The 25,296-nt window shown below is 35.7% G+C and overlaps 2 protein-coding genes across 7 annotated transcripts in view; both read right to left on the minus strand.

The window, feature by feature from the left end:
* Positions 1-1,698: 1,698 nt before the first annotated feature.
* Positions 1,699-14,578, minus strand: pgrmc2 (progesterone receptor membrane component 2). Its single transcript, XM_042501321.2, has 3 exons — positions 14,204-14,578; positions 6,508-6,663; positions 1,699-3,360 (listed from the first exon to the last, which is right to left on the minus strand). The coding sequence occupies exons 1-3, from the start codon at positions 14,544-14,546 to the stop codon at positions 3,263-3,265; spliced, it is 597 nt and encodes a 198-aa protein (XP_042357255.1). The 5' UTR covers positions 14,547-14,578; the 3' UTR covers positions 1,699-3,262.
* A 2,050-nt stretch (positions 14,579-16,628) lies between these two features.
* The window catches only part of larp1b (La ribonucleoprotein 1B), a 36,854-nt gene continuing 28,186 nt past the window's right edge, over positions 16,629-25,296 (minus strand). For all 6 annotated transcript variants that reach the window (XM_088087804.1, XM_088087805.1, XM_088087807.1 and 3 more), the window contains 7 exons: positions 24,900-25,069; positions 24,348-24,454; positions 23,249-23,409; positions 22,952-23,096; positions 20,616-20,725; positions 18,728-18,855; positions 16,629-18,093 (listed from right to left, as the gene is read on the minus strand). In XM_088087804.1, the coding sequence (XP_087943930.1) occupies positions 17,833-18,093; positions 18,728-18,855; positions 20,616-20,725; positions 22,952-23,096; positions 23,249-23,409; positions 24,348-24,454; positions 24,900-25,069 (1,082 nt within the window). In that variant the 3' untranslated portion in view covers positions 16,629-17,832. The remainder of the gene's footprint in view (positions 18,094-18,727; positions 18,856-20,615; positions 20,726-22,951; positions 23,097-23,248; positions 23,410-24,347; positions 24,455-24,899; positions 25,070-25,296) is intronic.

Raw genomic sequence — 25,296 nt, forward strand, 5'->3', positions numbered from 1 at the left:
ACATAACATAACATAACATAACATAACATAACATAACATAACACAAAATAACATAACATAACATAACACAAAACAACATAATATAACATAATATAACATAACATAACACAAAATAAAATAACAAAACAAAACAAAACAAAACAGAACATGAAATAAACACTTAAAAAATATAGACATTATTTAAAAAATTATAAAAAGAAGACTGAACATGTATATAACAAATATAAAATAAAATAGAACATTTCTATAAAAATATTAAATAAAACAGACTGAACATTTATAAAAGAAAATAAAACCGAACATTAATCAAAATAAATAATACTGAACATTTATTTAAATATTCAGATAGGAAATTTAAAAAAAAAACAAAATAAAGAATGAACATTTATATAAAAATCTAAAATAAAACAGATTTAACATTTACAAAAGCAAATAAATAAGACTGAACATTAAAAATAAATAAATTAATTAAATAAATAAATCAATATTCTACTGAACATTCATTTTCACTGAGTCAACACGTAGACTGAACATTATTTTAAAAATTATAAAAAGATTAAACATTTATATAAAAATATAAAAGACTGAACATTTATAGAAAAAAAATTTAAATAAGACTGAACATTAATTAAAATTAATAAATAAATAATACTGAACATTTATTTAAAAAAATTAACTAGAAAATAAAAAAGACTGGGCATCTATAAAAGACAATAAATAAGTCTGAACATTAATTGAAATAAGTAATACTGAACATTTATTTTAAATATAAAATAAAAAAGACTGAGCACATGTAAAAGAAAATAAATAAGACTGAACATTAATTGAAATAATACTGAAAATGTATATTTAAAAATTAAATCAAAAAAAGAAATAATTTCTAATTTATATTTTTTCTTCTAATGTATTTATGTTTCAAATACATTATATATGACATTATTTTCTGCATTGATTTGTGTCAATAAATATAAATTACTAACACCATATATCGCTTTTATTTTCCACTATTTCTTTCTTTATAATAATTAGGGAGCATTGCCTTTTCTTTTTATTGGGCACATTCTTTAATTTAAGGAGAAAATTGCAATTATTCCAACTTATTCCTCCCTTCAGAAGCCACCTTACACGAGCTCAGTGACAGAACATACAGACATAAGATATCATAGATTCACTTTACTATTTCAGTGAAAAATCCAGAAAGAAACTGTCCATTAATCGTCACATCTCTCTTTCAGTGCTCAGTTTTTGTTTTTTCCGCCTCTCATTTCTCTCTGCTTTTGTGGGTCTGAACATCTGGCGTTAATAATCGTTTGCGGAGGTTTGCCATGAAGCGCTCTGCATGTTGTACATTTTGTTCCTGATTTTTCGTCAAATTCACAGCACTGCTCTCTGCAGATGTGCAACATTATCTCACTGTAACTCAGCTCCGACTTTTCTGTCATCAGAATCTAATCTTTATCATTAACAAAAGAGGATTTTCATGTAAAAACACTCACAAGTACTGTTCAGACAGAAATGAGTTTTATGTACTTATATCTCAAATATTAACTTTTCACACTTTCTATCTTTGTGTTTTCTTTAAGGTAAACAGTCCTGCGGCACAGACGCTTACGACTGAACGTCTTAATAAACTATAAAACGTCTTCCTGGTAGCGATCGAAGCACGTCGCCTCTAAGAGCAAATGAATTCCAGACATCTTCAATTATTAACCAAATCGATTTATTATGCATGAACAAATCCCTTCCTGCCTCTGTCACGCAGACACGCACACACACACACCCAACATTTAAATACATGACGTGGTGGGAATTCGGCATAGCTCACTTTGTTGTTGCACATGCTTTAATAAAATGATAGATATATTTACAGGATAAGCAACGTCTCCGAACAAAAAAATTCGCAAGAACAGCTCCCGGTCCCGCCCTGCAGCACTTTGCAACACTCCTTTTTTTTTGTATGTGTGTGTGTATTTTTTTTTTTTGAAATTCACCCACGTTTAAAAAGAAGTCAGAACAAAAAAAAAAAAAAAAAAAACAAACCATGGGGGTTTTGGCCAATACGACATAGCATTATACATATATGGAGTTCATCAACTACATAAATATGGCAGTAACACTGAGTAATTCATACGGACTATTTACAAAGTTTGTGAAGTGGGGAAATATTACAGTCTGTGCGCGGACGACTGACAGAACGTATGCCTTCTTTTAAAGTCTGGGGGACCGAGTCTAGGGAAAAACCGACACCTCCATCCCTCCGCTCGCCTCCTCTGTTACGGCCAGGACTGACACAACAAACAAAATAAGGCACAATTAATACTTGGACCATTTTTCAGGGGCATCTACAGACTTGCAGCTGGCTTGTGAGGCATGTAAACAATTGAGTCGATTGATTAGGACTGCCTATCACCTTCCCTTTGTATTCCCGATCAGTGATTCAGTCCGTCTGATGTGATTCAAAACAGGTTTTATATGGCAAGGACCTTAAACCCCCCCCAACCTCCCCAAAAAAAAAAAAAAAAAATCCCGCCCGCCCTCTATGCTACTCAACAAATACAATCACATGGTGACAAACAAAGAAAACTAGTAGTGCATACACTACAAACACAACAGGAAAATGCGACGCCCCGCCTGTTCCCACAGCGCTGTTTTTTTAGGCTGCAGCACTGTCCTCTCCACAAGGGGGGGAATTATCTGGAAAAAAACAAACAAAAAAAAAACATTGATTGATTGATAAGCTGTCCGAAAGCTGAAGCAGTTTCAGTTGACTAAACCAAAGATTAAAAAGAAATCTGTTCCCCCAATCCCGATTCCACTGATCATCTTCGACCAATGTGTTTCTCTACCTCTGACCACCAGGCGCTCAGCGGCGACCACGATGACCACACGCCCCCCCTCAACCAGGATTAATGACTAAAATATTTTGTTTTGGATACATCTAATGGCGCTCCCCCCCAGACGTGTTTTCCGTCTTTTAAAAATAAAAGCCCTCGTCGAATCCATCGCTCTCTGTTGGTGGTCGTCAAGAGGGAGGGAGGTCTGGGCATTGAGACTTGAGTCCTGCCCTTCCAGAACAGCCACGGCGCCGGACCGATTCAGGAGGTGAGGAGATTCAGGGCGGGACAGAAGGAGTGGAAGGTGGATGGATGGGGCAGGAGGAGGAGGAGGAGGAGGAGGAGGAGGAGGAGGAGGTCTGGGGGGCTGGGGGCGGTCTGTCGCAGCTGTTTGGGGCTCCTGGCTTTGGTCGGTGTGATGGAACCGCTCAGTCGTGCTTCAGGTGGTCCTTGATGTCCTCCTCGTCCGTGTACTCCGACGGCTCGTCTCCCGGCTTCAGCAACCTCCCGACGTAATCGTATTTTTCTGGAAGATAACCAGAAAATCTCCGGTTAAAAACAGGAAGATTACAAAGGACGTTACGGTCGACAGATTATCCGCCCGGATGATTGCAGATTATCTGTATCAGCATTTTATTTTAATAATCGCAGACAAAATTAATTAATTAAAAAGCTCCAAAAAAAGTGTCAGCATTGGAGGAAATTTTACTTTGTAAAACCTCAGGGGGCTATTTATTTATTTATTTATTTACTTATTTTTATTTTTTATTTAAATTTTCACTAAACTTTATGAAGAAAAGTTGCTGTATATGAAAGTCTCTGTTTTGATTAAATATTTTGCTAAAAGCATTCAAACAAAGTTTTATGTTGTTTTTTGTTTTTATTGTAAATGCATATCTGTTCCAAATATCGCAAATCAGTCGCATAAACTACGAATAATCGGTCTCGGTACTGAAAAAAACAATATCGGTCAACAGATTATCGGCCTGGCTGATTATAGAGGCCAATATTTGGCATTTTGCTGATTATCTGTATCAGTATTTATCTGTATTTTCATTTTTTCATTTAAATTTTCAGGTGACTTTACATAAAACGTTGGTGGGAACTTGCTGTATTTGATGTTGAAAGTTTCAGTTTTGATTAAACATTTGTCAAAAGCATTTAAACAGAGTTTTATGTTGGAGTTTGTTATTTCCCAAATTCTAAATATTGACAGAGATTTTCATTTTTATTGTAAATGCAAATCATTTTCAAATTTCTGTTATCAGTCTCATTAACTATTCATAATCTGCATCGGCCCTGAAAAACATATCGACCGACCCCTAATAGTGAATTATTATTTATATTATCAAAAAACAACTGAAAGATGAACAGAGAAAATACTTAAATATGGAAATAATTATTTAGTTCCCGACCAGAAAGTGACACTGAAATTATTTTTGTCGTACGAACAGCCCAAAGATAATTCACTTTTTAATAATGAAAAACTGGAAGAGTAAAAATGGACATTTTAGAAGCTGGAACCTGCAAATGTTTGACATTGGAGCAACAGTTAATCCATTCTCACAACAGTTTGTTGTTAATTTTCTGCTGACTGACAAATCGAGTTTCTTTCCTGAATATCTGGGAGAAGTCAGAGAGACTCAACAACGTGCTGCGAGGAATTTACCGACATCTTCTTACGTGATTTAATCAGACACCGTTTGGTGCGGCCAACTTCCAAAGCTGCCCGGTCCAGCTTTAAATGTGTTATCTGCATCAGGCCAACGCTGCGAGCGTTACAGACGTGTTATTTCAGTAAGCAGAGGCCGACGTGTTTCAGGCCAAAATTAGACACCCGGGAGTCGAAGAAAAAACAGCTTGTGTTTTATTTCCAAGTTAAAAAGGACATTTGACGTGGAAATAAAACACAGGTTTGGAGGAAAAGTACGTTTGAGGAAATTTAAAATGACAGACTATGATAAACAATGTTATATTTACACTTTAAGTAGAGAATAAACCACAGATTTGACGTGCTGACATATAAAAGTATCCAAAAAGAACTTCTTTTGTTTCCTTCCAGTTTCCGTGTTTCCTGTTTTAACTGTTTTTCAGCAGATGTGGCTGCAGAGGATATTTTTAGTTTGCTGCACGTTTCTCTCAACTTCTCTTCGGCTCAACTGTACATCTGAAGATTTTGTTTTAGCTGAAGAGATCGGTCGATTAAACAACTAGTTTGGATATTTTAACACAAAAAAATGCACAAAATTAACTGGTTTCAGGTTTTTAAATTAAAATATTTTCTGGTTTTCATAGCTTTATATGACAGTAAACAGAATTAAGGCTGCACATTATTTTCAGAATTAATTTTGATCAAAAATTGAAAAACCCAGAGTGACTTTTTAAATTGCTTGTTTTAGACGAAGTCTTAATATACTTAATATACTCAATAATAGTCTTATTAAGTCTTAATAGTCTTAATATCCTCAGTTAACTGACACATTAAGAGAAAAGCAGTAAATCCTCACAATGGAGAAGCTGCAACTAGAAACAGTTTGGCATTTTCTACATAAAGAATGACTAAAACAATTATTACCAAAATTGCTGGTTATTCAGTTTCTGTCGAGTGAACCAACCATCACTTGATTAATAATTTCAGCTCAATATTTTTGAATTTTGTAATGTAAGATTGAATAAAATAAGCCCTCTGAATAATGTCAGCTTTGGCTTTAGAAAATCATGACGTATATTTTAAACTATTATCTGATATTTTACATGTTTATATTTTCACTGTTGATGAAAAAGACAAATTTCTGCTAAAAATCATCAGAAAATAGTGAAAAATGACCACCATATATTCTCAGAGTTGTCAGTTAAGTCATACTCACAAACATAGAAGAAAATCAAACCACTGCCAGCATATTTGTTTTAAAAAATTACTTAATGATTTATTGATAAGGCTGCATGATACGCCACAAAATCATATCGTGAATATTTTAATAGATATTGCAATACGCGTCGGGATTTTTAATGGGAATTTTTTGCATTTCGTTTTCACTTTATAAAAAATAGAAAAATAATGATGTGTTTTTTCTGCATACTGTACCAAAGAAATATGTTCGCTAACGTTCATTAATAAAATTTGATAAAATGTTCTTTCAACAACATGAAAAAAAACAAACTGTATTTAAGGGTCATGGTTACTGAGAATACTCATAATAAGTCTGCGTGATACCATAAAACCGCAATATTTTCTGAGACAGTTATTCTACCGTGAAAATCTCATACTGTTGCAACCCAAATTTTTATTTTTAGATAGTTTTTCTGTTAAATGCAAAGTGAATCTGCGTCTTTATTCTCTGCAAGCTGAAGATTTCTTTGTGAATATATGAAGTAAAAGAAAAAATACTGAAGGACAGTTTGTGAAATTGGCCCAATTTAACAACAAATCTTTTTTGTTTAAACTGAACTAAAAAACACGGAAAAGCAGTGAAAGCTGCTGCAGAAGTTGCCAAAAAAAAAAAAAAAAAAACCCTGAGTACAAACTCGTTTTTGCTCCTCAGTTTGACCCGTCTGAATGTCCAGAGGCCCTGAGGGACCGCCGCTGAACACGGTGGATCCATCTGTGACATCTGAGACAAATCGATATCCGAGGAGCGTTTTCTGTGGTGGGAACACGAGGAAACAAGCCTACCCATGAACTGCATCTCCCACTCCCTCACGCTCTCCATCTGTACAGCGTTGAGGTCTGACAAGTCGTCGTATTCGTCCCTCAGGGCGTCTTTCTCCAGGCAGAAGGTGGCCAGGCCTCTCGAAGCGTCCCGGCCTGCGAAAATGCCGTAAGGACCATCTGAGGGAGAAAAATAAAAGCCATGAGATTAAACATCATTGACTCACAGAGGCGAACCATCAGTCTTTACTGATCTTTCCTCTGACTGGACTGTGAAAGCTGCTGTGTTTCACAGGGTTCCTGCAGCTTTAACAAAGTTACATTTAAGACTTTTTGTTGCCATTCAAATTAAAATTAGGATTTACCTCCTCTTACTCCTTTTCGGACATGAAATGCTTTTGTTTGTTTACTGAATATGTATGTTTATTTTATTTGCCAAATAAAATCTATCTAAAATTTAGGATCATTTTTACAAGAAACAAAATTTGAAAAAAACGAACCAACATCAATTACTTATTAGGAACAATTTTACCAAAATATTTTCTTTCAACATAAACCTTTATTTTTTAAAAATTGCAGAAAACAAGTGCACATTTTTATTTGCCTTAAAAAAGCTTGTTCTCTTTCTTTGATTGGAGGTCTCATATGTACATGAGTGCTGTTCTTTATCCAAATCTGCACGTCAAATATGATAAATGATTTAAATAAAAAATCAAACAAACAAAAACATTACCAAGTATTTTGAGGTTTCGGGGTGCATCGTCAGAAACAAATATCCTCTTCCTAGTATATTAGCATTTTAAGACTTTTCAAAGATTGATTTTTAGACATTTTAATACACACTAAGGCCTTATTTTTGACTGATGAATTCAATGCCTTTTAAGACTTTTTAAGGATCCAAGGGAGCCCTGGCTTCAGACTGACCACAGAGAAAGAAAAGTGTAAAAAAAACAAACAAAAACACAAACAAAACAGTTCCTCTCCAGCACCAAGTTCATCCTTGGCGATCAGCTCAGTGGTGCGTCATGTGACTGCTGCTGCTTCACATTAAAAGCCCCGAGGACTGCCAATAAGTAAAGCACTCGAATGCTGCGCAGATACAGAGTTCACGAAGAGACTTGAGCTCCACAAAAACCCGACATGCTTCTGTTTTTCCCTGAAAGTCTGTCGAGAGTGACGCAGCAGAACTTCAGTGTGCTGCTGTTATTAGAGCTGAAGATGTATTCATTCGTAATGTTGTGATGTGATATTGTGGCGATCTAAAAAAGTTCCTTTAAATGGTCTTTAAAACCGTTAGCGTTAAATTACAGCTGCAGTGATAGCTCAGTAATCTGTTAGTGGAGAGTAAAAAATGAAAAGTTTTAAACATTTACTGGTTCCAGAGGCTCATATGTGGTGATTTTTTTTTTTGGCACTTTTAAGCGTCGGGGTCGACCCATATTGGTTTTTCAGGGCCGATTCTTATTATTATTAGTTACTGAGACTAATAACCTATATCTGGAACCAATATGCATTTACAATAACATGAAAATATTTGTCAAATTTTAGAATTTCGTACATAAACTCCAACACAAAACTTTGTTTAAATACCTTTTCTAAATTTTTAATCACAACTGAAAAGTTCAACATCAAATACAGCAAGTTCCTGGCAACTTTTTTTCTAAAGTCAACTCAATTTTTAAAAAAAAAAGAATAAATAAAAATAGCTCCCTGAAGTTTTACAAAGTAAAAGGTTGTCCCATGCTGATACTTTCTTTGCACTTTTTAATTAATTCATTTTATCTGCAATTGTTAAAATAAAATACCGATGCAGATAATCAGGAAAATGACAAATAATCTGTCCCAATAATCAGGCCAATAATCTGTCGACTTTTAGTTACGAGTCAAAATTTCAGTCAAATAAAACATAATAATCATACAATACTAATTAAAGGCTAATAGTAATAATTATAATAATAATGCCAGAGTGCAGGTGCTCTTCTTCTCTGTTTCTTCTCTTTGTCACTTATGCCAATAAACTCAATATTTTTGGATTAATAGGAAAAAAAGCAATTTAAATTATTTTCATCAACTGGCGGCTGCGTGAAATGAAAGCGTATATTTTTTCCCACTGTTTTTGGAAATTTTGCTCACTAACTGACTAATCTATGAATAAAGACAGTATGCATTTATATGCTGAGTAATATTACTTCTGAACATATACTTTTTTTAAGTTTAGTAAAACATTCCCATATTCTCAATTCGGTTTCAGGCCTCATTCATACGTGGAAATAAACCAGGAATGATTCGGATATCTGCAAATCAGTTGTAGGTTTTGAAAATGTGACGATGGCACATTTTATTGACGTAATTAAATGTGCTCGGAAAGCGGAAAATACAACAAAGGAGGGTGAAGGCTAAAGCCGGTGGCCGAATGCAGAGGTTACCTGTTTTTTAAGCCTTGGGGGCGAAGAAAATGCTCAGCTGAAAATACGGGGTTCATATCTAAACACATTTATGAGGACGCTTCAGGTTTTATCTGCACATTGTTCAAGCGAAAGCAAACACAGCTAATACAGGCTCACTTCAGCTGGTATATCAACACAGGTCTTTCAGAATAAAAGGTCCTAAAGCCATCATGCTTTAACTAAAAGTTTCACCACATTATAATCCGGGAGAAACTGATCCGACACACCAAATTAATCTCAGCTTCTACACAAACGTCATTATAAAATACAGCTTTATTCTTGTTGTCGGTTACATTTATTTTGTCACAGCCGACTCTGTTTTTGCAGAGTAGACCGTTTTTAAATTTGGGGAAAAAGAGCGCTGGTATGAGGTCCCAATCTGGTATGAGGAACCAATCTGAAATGACTCCGTATGGAAGGAGAGTAAATCCCTAATTATCCAGAAAAATTCAGAAAAACTGTGATATTTGTTTCTGTCTAATACTGCCCAGCCTTTATTGTTGCCCTGTTGTGTAACTTCAATAACAATTCTGACATTTTAGTTAAAATTCCTTCACAGTTTCAGTGTTAACGGATATAACAAAGGGCACTGTGTTAAAATGTGTTAGAATCAGGCATTTCCAGTTATCAGATTGTTATTTAATGCGTTAAAAAGACACTTGTGATACTCAGCCTTTATAATAAATTTCTCAAACGGCACCTCGGGCCTTTTCATGACATTTTCTGTGTTTTTAATCTTTAGTTTCCTGGATAAGATCATCATCTGACCAGCATGTGAAAACTCTGAAGGCTCTCAGATTTTCCTACTTTATTGTGCAACACAAAAAAAAAAAACTCGGTCCAAGCTGCCGACCGTGAGGCAAAGACGTCTTATCACCTCAAAGATTAGATGTGCTCTACCTTGCATAACTACAAGAACGAGCACTTCAGAGATAAACCTGCTCGCCTGAGTGACGCTACGCAAACATGCTGATGTTTTACTTCCTAATATTAGAATAAAGTTGTTTATTTAAATGCCATGACTCACAAAAAAGGAGGAATCAGTCAGATTTGGGCTTGAATAATGTAAAATGTACGAGTGTAGTAGTAACACTGCCCAGTGAGGGGAAGTGGGTAATTTATTGTGCTCACGTGTGAGGTGGTGACGCAAGATATGCAATTGGCTTGCAGCACCGTGTCTCATCTAAAATATGTCCTAAAAATCGTTGTTACGACCTGATAAGACCAGCGTCAAAGCGTGGTTACTGCAGCTTAAGGCAAGTGGTTTATAAGACGTTTCAAATTCCACTCTGAATTTTTTTTTTTTAAATATTGACAAAAAAAATAAAAAATAACCCCAATCAACTACTTACAGTTAGAGACAATTTTGCCCAAATATTTAATGTAACTAAAACATGACTCTCTGGGTGACGGTTATGTGAGAGACATTCTGCATTTCTATTTTTTTTTTTGTTTTAATGTTATCAATTATTTTAAAATTTTACAATGCAATGTCAACAAAAACGATTCATGAAATCTTACGTCCAATATGTGAGCATTTTAAGACTTTTGAAAGATTAATTTAACCTTTTTAACACAAGCCAAGTTAACATGATTTCTTTGAAAAACATGGGAAGGTGACAAGCAGCTTAACAATATATGGACCAAAAATTAGCAAGAAATTAGTTAAAAATTACAAGAAAATATAATATATATATTTTTTTCTGTCACATTACTTCATTATTTTAAATATATAAATCAGAAGAATTATAAATGTAATCTTCTAGACATTTCTCCCTAGTTTTTGATAATATTCAATAACACCTCCTCTTTTTTTTTTTTTTTTGCAATTTTCAGGACATTCGTTGCCAGGTTGTTTATTATGTTTTCTTCCTTGTTTTCAGAAAATATCAAAGCAATTTTTTCAGGTTTCGCAGGTTTAAATGTCCGTGAAAGATGAGTGACCGATTACAGCACGGGAAACTAAATGTCTATCCATGTGTTTAGGAGTTAATACAAATAAGGGCCTAATTTTTGGATTGATGGATTTTATGCATTTTAAGAATTTTTAAGGATTTGCAGGAAGCCTGTTAAAGGTCTTTTTTTTTTAAATTTTTTTTTATTTTATTTTATTTTTTTGATTCTGTTCTGTTTGATTCATTATTTTGTTTGAAATGTTTAAGTTTTTATATATTTAAATCGTATGTGTTTTTGCTTGTCTTCTGTTGCTGTGTTTTTTATGTAATACTTTTCCTTTAGCATGACTTAAAAATAAAAATAAAAATAAAACAAAATAAAAAAAGCCGTCAGCTGTAATGACAGCTCGGGCTGGACTCTTGTCTCACCAGAAGAGCAAAGCTTCAGCTGACAATATTTTCAATTTTTTTAAATTAATCTCTAGGGGTCAAAAATAATGACAAATGTGTATGTTCAGATACTTATCATGCCTGAGCACAAAAAACCCCAACCAATCCCAGTTTACAACGACACTAAACAGAGGTAAAATTTCACTGACTAGAAGCTGAACCCAGAAAATGTGATATTTTGTGTTCATAACTGACTTATTATAAAAAATCAGAAATTACTTCCATCTGATCTTGACACATGGGTTGATCAGCCATCATTCCCTGCATGAAGTCCACTGTGATTAACACAAACAAACAAACGATTTAAAACGACTCCAGCGCGTCTCTACTGTAAAACTGTGCGTCATAATTTGGTGAGCCTGATAGATTCAGGCCAACTCGGCTCGACGTTCGTGGTGTCAAATAGCAGAAGTGACACATGAGCGCGTTGGGAATGTTGGCTGAATAATTATAGTTTATTACGGAGTTGACGGTGGAGTCAGACAGGTCAGAGAAAACGCTGAGCAACAGGCCAGCAGTGCTTTGTAGGTAAAAAGAAATAAATGTAATATTTGGTTTTCATATTTGTTGGTCTTCCCTGAGCTATAATTAAGTTTCGCTTTGCACAGGATGAGGCCCGGGGGAGAACACGATGCTTCTGTAATACAATAAAACTCAACATTTTGCTCAGAGCTCATATATAATGCTGACTTCTCTCCTCTGTGACTCCAGTGCAAAACAGAAACTTGTGGTCTTACCCATTTCCTGTGGTCCTGCTGGAAAGTACAGGAGCTTCTGCATCGTACAGGACAGGAAATTAATGCAATTTAGCCAAAAAACTTTTAAAAAAATAAATTAAAAAAAGTTATCCCATATGCATGCTGCTTTGGATGACAAATGGCTTTATTGCTGATAAATAGAAAAGAAAGTGACAATCCACGTGTTAATATGTAATCTGTACATATAAAACAACTTCCACTAATACAAAAATATGCAATCTAACAAAACTATTTTGCAAATATAAAACCTGCAAATACACAAATTCCACAAGTTAAAATAATATCTGTGAATACATTCAATTAATTTACAAATGAATGGCAAGAATCCTATCATTTACAACTGTCTAATATGTAATTGAGATTTCAGTTTTAATTTGTCAATTATATGCTTGCAGATTTGCATTTTCTGCACACCAAGTCTTTATTTATTTAATTTAATTTTTAAATAATGTCTTTAATTTTGTTTGTGTACTTGCAAATCAGTGTTTATGTTTGCAAAATATTTCTGTGAGTGAATTTTTTGTATTTGTAGAAGCTGTTTATATCTTCAGATTACATGTTTACACACAGATTGCCACACAAATAACATGGAGGTAAATCTATCATAAAAGAGCATATGGTCAAATTTGAATATATTTCTTAAGGTTATGTGACAAGTCTGCTGCTTTCTAAAGACAAAGTATTTCATAAAAGATGGGAGTCTTTTATGTCCTATATTGGATTCAATATCAGCAGTACTTTTTGGATTTTTGTAGCATGGAAATTTTGGTTTGTTTATTTTACATTATGCAGATTTATAATATGCATTACTGTGTGCACTTAATTATATATACATTTTTATTTTCACTCTTACTACCAGATACATTTGCCTGCAACTACTCATCTTTATCGCTTACTGCATATTTCATTTGTTATATTTAATGTTTGTTTTTCTTACTTGCACTACTTTATATCAATATATCTAGAATATCCCTTTGTTTATACTTGTGTGATTTTATTATTTTTAAACATATTTAAATGAAACTATAGATAACCAATCTCTGGGTCTGTTTCCTGTATTGATGTTTGCATCTCTGATCAGAGTTGAACTGTTTTGCTTTGTGTGGGTTTGTCAGTTAAATACATTACTTTTGATACTTAAGTGCATTCAACATAATAAAATTATTTTTGGTACTTATATAGATTCAACATAATAATTTTTTTTGATATGTAAGTAAATGCAACATAAAATTATTTATGATACTTCAATATATTAAATATAATAAAATTGATTTTGATATTTTAGTACTTTCAGCATACTAAAATTATTTTTATACTTACATAAATGGAACAAAACATTATTTTTTAAGCTTAAGTACATTCATAAAAAAAGTATTTTTTGATATTTAAGTACATTCAACATAATAAAATATTTTTTGCTACTTAAGTAAACTCAACATAATACATTTATTTTTGATACTTGAGTGAATTCAACACTATAAAATTACTTTGGATAACAGTGATATTTTAATAGTGGACTTTAACTACTAGCAAAGTCATTTTCTGGTGAGAAGGTATTTCATCCACCACTGTTTATCTGTTGTGATGTTTTACCCTGAAAAATCAATAAAGATGTCTATGAAAAAAATTAACTTTGCACGGCAGAACAGTCAGTGCAGCTAAAACCGTGTATTCTCTGCATGAAACGAGCATCTAAAACAGTAAATATGGTAAGATTTATATGTTTTAAGGTTAAAATACTAATGCAAAGTACCCAGTTTTGATGCATGTTGAGTCCCATCAGTGTAAACAAGCGGCGGCTCCAGACGCGACAGCAGACGGTGCAGTGTGTCTGTGCACGTCAACAAGCTAACAGGCTAACGTTAGCGGGCTAGCTGGTTAAAACCTCCAGCTTTCACATAAGTTTAACAAAAAAGTTAAACATGTTAAGCGGCCACAGACATAAAGTCCGGACGCTTCCAAGCTCCAACACGACAGTCACGACCCCTAAAAGAGCCGCGCTCCTCAGCTAACAGCTAGCATCCCATTCAATAACACAGACAAAGCCAACACAGCTAAAGCTAGCTAACCACAACCGTTTGCGCCCAAATTTTTTTGTCCGGGACAACTCACCAAAAAAAAAGAAACTCCCGCGGCTGTCAGTTCAGCATCTGCCCGCTGTTTGACTCACCTTTCCCGTAAAACTTTTTGCCGCTGGTCACGTCGAAAACTTTCATGTTGACGGCCATCAGGATGCGGGGGTTCTGGAGCCCGTCGTACTCCCGCAGCTGCTCCAGAGTGAAGTCCCGTCTCCGCATCTTGGGAAGCGCCGAGGCCTCGTCGCCCTGGGCCGCGTCCGACACCAGCCGCCTGCCCCACCGCCGGTACACCGCCAGACACACCGCCACCACAACGACCAAAATGCTCAAATTCAGCAACATCGCGCCGACGCCGAGCCCGTCCGACTCGTCCGCTGCCCCCTGCCCGCCGCTGGTGTCCACTGGTCCGCTCGAACTGTCTCCATCGTCCGCCATACTGCTCGGTTAGCGCCTACCCGCCCCTGGCCGCCGCTGCGTTCACGGCCCGTCGGAAACACCGCAGACACTAGTTGAGCCAGCGGGCCCTGCTGTTACATGGTGTTCCTCTGTGTGATGAGAAAAACTGTCATTATAAATAGCTTTCACTATCGATTTTTTTATCGATTGTTTTGTTTGATTTAATCCTCTGAAACTTGGATAGATATCATTGTTCTTGTGCTGCGTCCAGACTCCTTTCATAAGCTAGTTAACCCTTTGAAACCCAAGAAGAGCGGTACGGAAAAAATGAAATTACCAACTTAAATTTTTTTTTAAAATTTATAAAATTGATACCTTGAGAATGAGCTCAAAATTAGTTGGTTGGAGCTTAAATAAATAAATATGAATTTTTATTTTATTTTATTTTATTTTTTTTTTGCTTTTTTAAAATTGCTTTTGAGCTTTTGTGGGGGGGGGGCAATGACCAACTTAAAAAAATTAATTTATTTTAAAATTATATTTACTATAATTTATCTAAAGTTATGTTAAAGACAATTATTACATTTGAAGAAAAAAAAACGTTTATTTTGTTATTTTGTTTTTATTTCTATTCTTTTTTTTTCATATTTTCAGGTAATTTTCTTGTAACATTTTTTATGAATTTCTTACTTATTTTTGTGCCATGTCTTGTTCAGCTGCTCACTGCCTCCTCCCCATGTTTCTGAAAGAAATCAAATCAACTGGCCCAAGTCTCTAAGGGTTAATCAATGAATCACTGTGTCTGCAGACTGTCAGCAAATAGAAAAAATGCACATCACTAGTTCCCAGGAGCCAAAGTGACTTTTTTCATGTCATCAAGAGTCCAAAATCCAAAGATCACTCACTCACCGTCTAGCCTACTGTCTTACTGTTTACCAGGGGTGGACTCTGTGTACAGTTTATTATTATTATTATTATTATTATTAATTCATATTAATATTCTTTGTATTCTTGTTATATCTTTATCCTTATGTATACTCAGTCACTTAATTTTTTTTATTTTTTTTTTGCATTTTTGTGTTGTTTCTGACTCTTGAGCAGCAACTACTTAATTATTGCTGGTGTAGGATTAATTACATCTTGTATTATCTTACAAAGATTAATTTTATTTCAACATTTTTGTAGTTTAGTCACTCTTATTTTTATCTTTTAACTTTTCATGGTTGTACATTGTACTTTTTCATAAATCACTATATTATATATGTTACTATAAGGTTATCATCATTGTTGTGACAAAAATCAGTTTTAATAATATAAAATGACAAAGAGGAAGAAAATGGGAAGGCATGACATTGCAAACACTGATTTAAAAAAAATAATGCAAATTTATTATTTGAGGTGATTGCAGTTCATTGTGAGACACTTTAAAAACTTGTGTGGTGCTGCTCAGAGTTGAGATTCACGAGGAGCACTTAAACGCAGCAGCACTCACGCCTACCGCGGGTTTGGTTTAAGGATAGACTGTGATGCTTTTTGTCCCTCTGTAGGACCCGTAGTGCCACATATAGCCACTAACTTGTAATAAAAATAAAATAAACCAGCAATTTAAAGGATTTATTTTCTCAAACTCCTTTGAATATTTGCTGAATGTTTTGTATCTGATTCTTATAGGTGTAAAATTATGATCACATGGGCATTTTCAGGCCAAAATATGCACTTTTTAATTCTATAAATGTATTTTTCTTTCATTTTATGACCAAAAAAGGTGTAATTTGATGTTTTATTTTGGGTTTTTATCTTCACACTTTCTCCACAGTGTTGTCCCTTTTTATTCATTTGTTATCTGAATGCTATTTGCACACTTTATGTAAACACTTTTACCTCCAAAAAGCTTGTTTGCTCTGTTGAAAGTGATAAACTGGTGAAACGCACTCAGCTGAAACTACTATTTCACAGTCGACTCAGATCACGAGTCAGTTTTTTTTTTATTTAAAGCTGATATATTTCACCCTGAACTGTTGCTGGGAACTAAAACCTGCTTGTCAGGCTCCGTCAGTCGCCCTGAGCAACACACGATGGGAGCGGTGAGAGAAGTAGACAGATCACACAAACACGAGTCGGTACAATCAACTGTTATTTTATATTTTTTTGCATTTTACAATTCAAGACTGTGGCATTAACATGCATTGCTTTATCCTAAAACACACTCAAAACCACACTACCGATAAAACAAATCACTTCTTAAAATCAGGAAGAATAACTGAATAGCAAATGATTTTTTATAGTATTTACATTTTTTTTTCTTTTAAATTCAACTCTGAAAACCTCTTTTTAAGTCCACTGATGGAGTAAAGGAAAGTTAATGATTTAAGTGCTCTAGAGCACCAAGCCTCAAACATAATATGAACTTCAAGCTAAAATATACTGTAGTTTTATGATGCTAGCTTCACACCCATAATTCCAGCAGAAACATTTCTTTTATCATATTCAATAGCAAAAGCCATTAAAAACTGCAATGATTACCTAAGACTATTCCATCAAATCAAGTAAAAATAAAAATAAAACAATAAATTATACTACCTCTGGGTGTAAAACAGAACTTAAAAGTAAAGCTTCCCACATTAATTTGTCATTAATCCTGCAGGTTTTAATTAAAAACCAGCGTGATGAGTTTTGAGGCCTGTCAGTCAAAGATGAGGGCACACCTGTTAGTGAGCACCAGCCTCGGGGGGGTCAGTCCTTCACAAATTCATGACTGCAGACTTGATTGTCGTGATAAAAAATGTTTGTCGAGAAAAAAATAAAAACCCAAAATACTGAATTGGGAAGCGTTTAAAACGTGAAATTTGGACTATTTTGTCCCTGATCGCCCTCGCCGTCGTCCTCGTGAATCAGATTAAGGCACACATCTGCTTTGTCTTGGCAAACTAGAATCACAGCTCAACGGGCCGAGAGCTCCGTGCAGACCGGAGCTCTTTTACAGATTGCGGAGCTCAACAAAACGTGTCGCAGAGTTTTGGCATCTGAGAGAATAAAAAGGCAGAAAATGCAGGGAATGCATTTTTTTTTCGTTGTTGTTTTGTAAACGTTACGAGCTGTCAGGCGCACAGATTCAAGCTCACTGCTCACGCTTGCTTGCTTTAAAATGAAATGCACAGATAAAAACAATCAAATTAAGTCAACCACGCTCAGTCTCTCTTCATACCCAAACGGTTTGCCGCTGAAAAGAGCGAGCGCTGATCTCAGAGCTGCCGCCATCATCGCCGCCGCCGCTGCTTCGCTCTACGTCTTCTTCTATCCAAACCCACACCTGCAGGAGGGAGCTTCATTTATTTGGTGCGACGCTTTCCTTCTTCCCAGCTCCGGACTCGCCTTTCTTCCCCTGGCTGGCAGCGGCGGCTGTTTTCTGGGCGTTGTCTTTGGGTGTGTTCTGCGCTGCAGCAGCCGCGGCGGCGGAGGGAGTGGAGGATTTGGAGGCCTGCGTCTGCTTTGAGGTAGTGTTGGAAGGATGTCGCCGACGTCTCCCTTCATCCCCGGCCGAGGATGAGTGACGTCTCCTCCTGCCTCCCTCGTCTCCCATCGGGGGCTGCGGACACAGAGGTCAGAGGTCACAACATGAATCAAGCAATTATTTTAAAAAAAAACAAAAACATGTAGACGCTCGATCTGCTGCCCAGATCTCAGATTTGTTCCCTGGAGATCTAACAAAGTAAAACAAAAACTATATGATATAGTTACCGATCTCACTGCAAACCTTTAAAAAAGCTCCTGTAAAGGTGCTGAATTTTTTATTATCATCATTTCACATCCTACATTACATTATTGCTCCACACGTCCCTGATCTGTGGTTCAATAAAAGCAAGTTTTATTATCCACCTTTTTAAATTATTTTTAATTCTATTTTTTATCATTTACATATACATACATATATCATTCTTTACTTTTTTATATTTAATAAACCTATTTATTTAATTAGTTTATTATCAGCTTTACAATTATTTTCTTTATTTAATTAGTTTATTTATTATCATTATTACTATTATATTATTGTTATTATTTTACATATATACTTATTTTATTTGATTTATTTTGTATCAGTTGTATATCTAATCTCTGAACGTATACAAACTAATTAAATAATAAGCTATATAACTTCATTAATGTTGGGAGGTTTCCGGGACATGGTTTTGTTTTGTTGGTGTGAGACGTTGGACACTCACCACCACCCTGAAGTCCTCCAGGTTCTTGAACTGGGAGAGATGTTCCTGCAGCTTTGGGTCGATGGGCTGGTTCTTCATCTTTGAGTATTTTAGGAAGGCCCAGAACTTCTCCAGTCCGTACAGCTGACCTGCGGCAAGACCAGCAAACACGACAAGCGATTCAGAACAAATTCACTCTTTATTAAATGTCACATCGTGTTTATAATGTAAGCACACAGACGCAGATTATTACTACAGCATAACCGGACCTTTGTTTACGGTAAACTCATTTGCAGGAGGACAACAATGTTAGCGCGTGTGTGGATGTAAAATGGAAGTTAAAATTATTTCAAAAATTTTGGGGGTGAAAACTGGTAAAATGCACAAATAAAGGTTGTCTGGAAAAAAAATATTTAAAATAATTAAATAAATTTTTTAAAAAATGCAAAAGTGTTCTCATTAGGCGGTATATTGCACAGAGAAAATATTATTTATCAGATAATATAATTTCCTTATGCTTAATAAGTATGAATATGCATGTGTGTGTATGTGTGTAAACTCTGGGGATATGTATGTTTAGATGTTTTTGTATACATGTATGTACATGGATGTGTGTGTGTATGTGTATAAATGTGTGTATGTAAGTGTGTATATGTTAGAAATAAAGCTCACAAATTAACTGATTAGCTGAAAGGGGAAGGAAATAACACGTTGATACTTCCTCCTTCCTCTTTTTGAACATGTAAGTTACAATTTCTTGTTGCTATTAGACGTTTTTTGTATAAGTTATCATCCATTTTTGCCATTTTGTTTAATGTTCTACCTTTTTTTGTTTGTTTTACATGTCCGAAATAAATATATCGATCTATTTTTAAGCTGAAATAATTACTTGGCGCTTAAAAATAAGAAAACAGCATATGTGAAGTTGGATAAAGCCACGAATCATCTTCATTAATTATCATATCAGGTAGCCGTGACTCATGACTGAAGTATCCGTCAGTGTTTAGTCTGCGGATAATAACTTCAGCTCCTCTGACAGAAGACGTTTGAACAGCAAACGTGCGACTGAACACAGAAATAACTGAGCTGGAAATAAAGTGGCTGCTGAAGTCTGAACTGGCGATCCTCCATTCGGCTCCGCTGAGTCACTCGCTGTGTTGAAATCGTTTGAGAAATCGACTTTAATCCCTTTAACACGTTCAGCTCAGAGGGGGCAGGTCTGCACGGTGAACTTTTAAACCAGGTCAAGATGGTTTACAGGATCAAATTTGCAATTATTGAGCATTAACTAGATGTGTAAGCAGCATTAATAAATGGTTTGTAACACTGAACAGATATCGTCTTTTGTGTTTTTCATTTTATTTATTTTTTTGGTAATGACCAGACCTCACTTGTTATTTGCCTGCTTGGAAAAAATGATAAAAATAAAAGATAAAAAACTGCAGAGTTGTCTCACCTTTAAGCACATTTTTGGAGGTTTTTAAAACATTTCTGCATCATTGCAATTTAGTGGAGCGAAAACTAAATAGCGGATCATTTGGATTTGAATCTCTCAATCTTTCACTACTTCGTGTGCTGCTTTTATTTTATTTTTATTCCCTCCATGCCTGTAGTGTCTACTTATGTGACAACTGAGCACATATTTAAAGCCATAAAGTTAGGAATTACACAAAACAAACAATCATTTAATTTGAATAATAAAGCCTCATTGCTTCATTTGTTTGTATCCTTGAAACGTTTTTGTGACCAAATAAAAAAAGCCAAATAGACAAAATGTAAGACGCATCATGAGAAAACCCCGTCTGTGTTTCCGTACTGTGACAGTGAGCAGTGATGTGATTTTATTTTGAAAAACCCAGTGCTGACAGGTGCAGTTTGGGCTCCTCGGTTACTTTCTGATGTTATTTACCTTTCTCAAAGTCCTTGAGGGTCTCTTCTTGAAAGTCCTTGAAGAGATCTAACCTGAATCTCTTCTCCAAACCGTAACTGTAGTATCTGAAGAGACACTCCAGTCCGTACCTGCGGGGAGAAACAAATATTTAGCTGCACTCTGACCACAGAGACGAGCACGCAGGTGATCACTCGAATCTAGACGTCAGCGTGTTTGCGTGCTTTATGACGTGACTGTGAGCTCATCTGCAGCAGCGATTTCTCCACATGTGCCTCCGACATGCTGCCTTCACATGCTCCTCGGAAATATCGTATTTAGCATTTTTATGAGTAAGAAGCACAAAAACGTCCCTCCAAAGTCGGAATAACGAGTGGGAAATTTCTATGATACCCGTGTTGCAGAGTTGTGACATTTGCGTGACGTTTTATGGCAGCAGAAATAGCTAAAAGCATGAAAACAGTCTCAGCAATTGCCAGAAAAAAAATGATATATTTCGTTATTTTGTTCCCAATAGCTATTTTTAGTAGTTGCACATTTTAATATATGCATCTATTAGCTGCAGCAAGCAAGCAAACATTTAATTATAAAGCATGTCAGGCGAGTATACTGACAGTGATAACAACAATATTTTATATCACGAGTTGCCGACTTGACCTCCTAAATGCATAAACATGGCGGGCAGAAGTCAATGTTTGGTCAATGGTAAGAAACTTTTTTAATGATTAAGTATTAAATATCAATGCATGATCACATGTAAAGAGTAATAAGGTATTAATGTTAACTGCTGTCCATGCAGAGTGACCTAGATTAAAATAAAAATGTATATAATGTATATAAAAAAAGAGAATGATACATTTTCTTGTTTATTTATATTTTATTATTATTAGTTTTTTCTGTTTATTTTTTATATTTATTTGTTTTTCATATCTTCCTTTCCCTCTTTTTTCTTTACTATGAATGATTTTGCAATATATTTTTATTTATTTATTTATTTTTTTATCTCTCTCGAATTTTGTTGTCTAAAACAAAAAAAAGTATGAAAATGTCAGTATGCTGTGCTGTATGATGTGTACCAAGTGATTTCAATAAAAACTTAAAAAAAGAACCCATAAAGCACCCATAAATAAAATGTATTATTATTATTATTATTAAAAAATATAGAAATAAAGTGTAAAGAGCGGTGAACCTCTTGTTTAAACGCTCTCAGCGGTAAAACGCAGCCTTCTTCTTCTTTGCAGCTTCCACTTTATTCCCACTTTACGACCTCAGAGCACATAAACACAACAGTCAGAGGAACGACCTCCAAACTCGGAAACTCCGGATTTTTACCGAGGAGGAACCTGACGGACGAGTCCATCAGTGTGATGAAGAGGACGTGAGCTGCTACATAAACAGCTGATGTGTTTGTTACTGTCGCTGCTCACACGCCCTCAAACACCCACTTCAACAGCCCACGCCACGACACAAGAATGTGGGTTTGGCAGGTGAGTGAAGAGAGCGCTTCTGGCAGAAACACAACACTGTTTCAGCGAGAGAGCCGCCCTGAGCCTCCACCGTTAACCCTCTAGTGTCCAGCGAGGGAGTTCAGACACTCATCGGGAGGCAGCAGTCAGTCAGTTTACACAGAAGAGATCTGTCATCTTTTTAGGGAGATATGCTTATCTCAAGATTTGATGCTTGTCTTGCCACTTATCAGCAAAAATGTTCATGGTCATGTCCACATATCGCACAATATTACCCTTACCTTGTTTAAATACACATTCTTTTCTTTTTTAATTTTTTTTTTTTAATTTAGGGTATTTAAAGGAATTTTTTACATTCTCTTATTCTTTTTTTTATTTTTTATTGTTTTAAATTTAGGGTATTTAAATGAATTTTTTACATTCTTTTATTCTTTTTTATTTTTTAATTAGGGTATTTAAATGATTTTTTTACATTCTTTTATTATTTTTATTTTTTTAAATTTAGGCTATTAAATGAATTTTTTTACATTCTTTTATTATTTTTTATTTCTATTTTTTTTTAATTTAGGCTATTTAAATTAATTTTTTACATTCAATGTCTGGATTTGTCTGGGTGTCCGCTGTGTCTGCAGCCAGGTGCCTCTCCTGATTTTGGGGATTACTGTGATACTTCGGATCTTTTGTACTTCTCCGTTCTCATGAATCTCCACGTAAGGAGGAAACTTTAGGGCCTCGAGTTGTGGCTTTTTTGCCAATATGTGACACCTGTCTTCAGGGCTCATTTGCAACACAATTTGTGTAAATTCCTTCGTAAAATATTTAGCATTTTCCCGAGGCACAGAAATGTTTGCAGTGCAGCTTAGCATTCAAACATCGCGCTGTCGTCCTCACCTGTAGTTTTCTTTGGCGTCTTCCAGCGCGCGCTGTTTGAACTCCTCGTACATCTTCCTGTTGAAGTTGTCCCTCAGGAAGAAGGACCAGAACCTGAACAGAGTGTTCATCTCCTGAGACTGGCCGATCCCCAACCGTTTCCTCTCTGAGAAACAATAATAACAAAAATCAGTCACCAAGAGAGCACAAAACAAACTTGTTCCTTAATGTGTAGAAAGATTACAAACACCTGAGGAGTCTACATCAATCTGACTGTGAGCATGCGTGAAAACTGGGCTGTTTTTTTTGTCTCCGTACCGTTAAGGCAGCGTCGGAGGTACTTGTGGTATCCCTGCTGAGTGAAGCCGTTGTCCCTCAGCAGCTCGTGCGATGGATGCCAGAATTTGGGCAGCGACTGGGGGGTGCAGCCGTAACTTCCCGACAGCGGAGCTCCTTCTGACGGAGAGGCGTTGGAGCTGCTGCAGGAGGACGGAGGAGGAGAGAAGACGTCTCAGTGACACAGTTTCTTATGTTTAATCTTACTTCTTAAACCCGTTGTTCGGTACAGATGTCCCTGATTCCAGAGGTTTATTTATCGTTTACACGAAGCCTTTATTGCACCCTGAAGTCTGCAGCATCTGTCACCTGCTGCTGAAATCATCCATTAGATTACCAGCAGAAAATAATTTGCCATAACAAACTTAATGCCAAATATTCACAGATTTAAGTCTCTTAAACAGAGATTTGCTGCCTTTCCCTCTTTTATATAATTATATTTAAATTATGTTTTTCATTAGGGATATTTAATCAAACACTACAAGACATTTAACAATGACATCTTAAGCTGATGAGCATTTTTTGTTTCATTTTAGATAAAATGATAAATCAATCAATCAGAAAAAGAACTAAGCGATCGATAATAAGCACCAGCAACAGTCAACAGTCAACTCTCAACATGAAAAATATTACAAGAAACCACTATTACGAGTTAAATGTTTCCAACAGGTTTTTGTTTTGATCACGTCACTGAAATTTAGACCCGAAAATGATTATTTTAATTACAGAGTAATGTTTGATTTGACCACAACAACTCAAACATATTTGTTTTACTGTCAATAAACTACCGTGAATGTTGAGTGATTTTTGTCAAATGTAATTGTTTTTAGAAACTGTGCATGTAACTTGTGCAGCTGCGTCAAGCAGGAAAATGTAGATTTATGATTGTCTTTACTCAATTATTTTGTTAAAAAATTGATGGACCAAAGTGAATAAAGGTCACCAACGTCGGGCAGAACGACTGAAACAGAACGACAGTGTGAAAGAAGGAAGTGAGCGGTTTGAGTTGTTCTTCCGCTTCTCTGTTTCGAACTGGAACATCAACATTTTTACAGTCGTGACGGAAAACGAGCGGTCGGACCTGATGGATGCAGATCGCGGCCGGTGCTCACGGGAGTCCATCACCCAGCCGATGTGGGCTTCCTGAGGAGGGTTCGAACTGTGGCGGGTCTTCTTCTTCCTCGGCGTCTGAGACAGGAAATCACAACAAAAGATTCACGTAACAAACAGTGTTTGCACAACTGATATTTGTTAAAATTTGCACAAAAAATTTTTTTCAGCACAAAAAAATAAATGTCGTTGTAGGTTTTAAAGGGTTCGGACACCTTTGAGTCCTCTCGTGTGTCTAAAACGAGAAAATGAGGCCTCAGAACTTTATTTGACACTCGTAAAAAAGTTTGCAAATGTTGTTCGACTCTAACCATTAAAACAAACAAATGCAAAACACAAGAGACAGGCAGCAGCTGTCTGTGCTGAGATGCAAAGAGAGATCTGTTACACACCTAATAACTACTAAAAACGAGAAAGAAACGGTTTTAAATAATTTTGCGTATTAGAAATATATTATTAAGAGCCGTGAAGACACGAGGCTGTTGATCACGATTATAAAAGAGCGTCGACACCCTGAGCTCACCTGTCCGTCGATGGTGCCGCTCTCCTTCATGACGGGGTAGAAGCGTGGCGTCTTGTTGGGGTCCTGGCGTCCGGGGGTGCGAGGCGTTCTGGGGGTTCGGGGCTGATGAGCGCTGGGCGACTCTGGGACCGTTGTGGGCAGAGAGCGCGCCAACTCTGCTCCGCTGTCCACTGAAGACACACACAGTTAAACACAGAACACATTATAAATATTTACTGATAACTGATTTTTATTCATCATTATATATCAATATTAAATCATTACTTAATTTTAAAGTGCTTATGAGTGCACATGGAGGTCATGCTGAAGAACAAGAAAATTCTAGTTTTGACAATTCAAAAAGCAAAAAATGCACTTTTCAAAGCTTTGAAAAAAAACTGTACATTATTATTATTTT

The sequence above is a fragment of the Plectropomus leopardus genome, chromosome 14, assembly GCF_026936395.1.
Source record: "Plectropomus leopardus strain MGB_pleo_1.0 chromosome 14, ASM2693639v1, whole genome shotgun sequence".
NCBI lineage: Eukaryota > Metazoa > Chordata > Actinopteri > Perciformes > Serranidae > Plectropomus > Plectropomus leopardus.

Excerpts from the sequence above, each read along its gene's own strand:
- pgrmc2 (XM_042501321.2), bottom strand. The coding sequence starts at position 14,546 with ATGGCGGACGATGGAGACAGTTCGAGCGGACCAGTGGACACCAGCGGC. Across the intron at positions 6,664-14,203 it reads CAAAAAGTTTTACGGGAAAG|ATGGTCCTTACGGCATTTTC; the intron begins GTGAGTCAAACA and ends TTTCTCCCTCAG. Across the intron at positions 3,361-6,507 it reads GTGGGAGATGCAGTTCATGG|AAAAATACGATTACGTCGGG; the intron begins GTAGGCTTGTTT and ends GTTATCTTCCAG.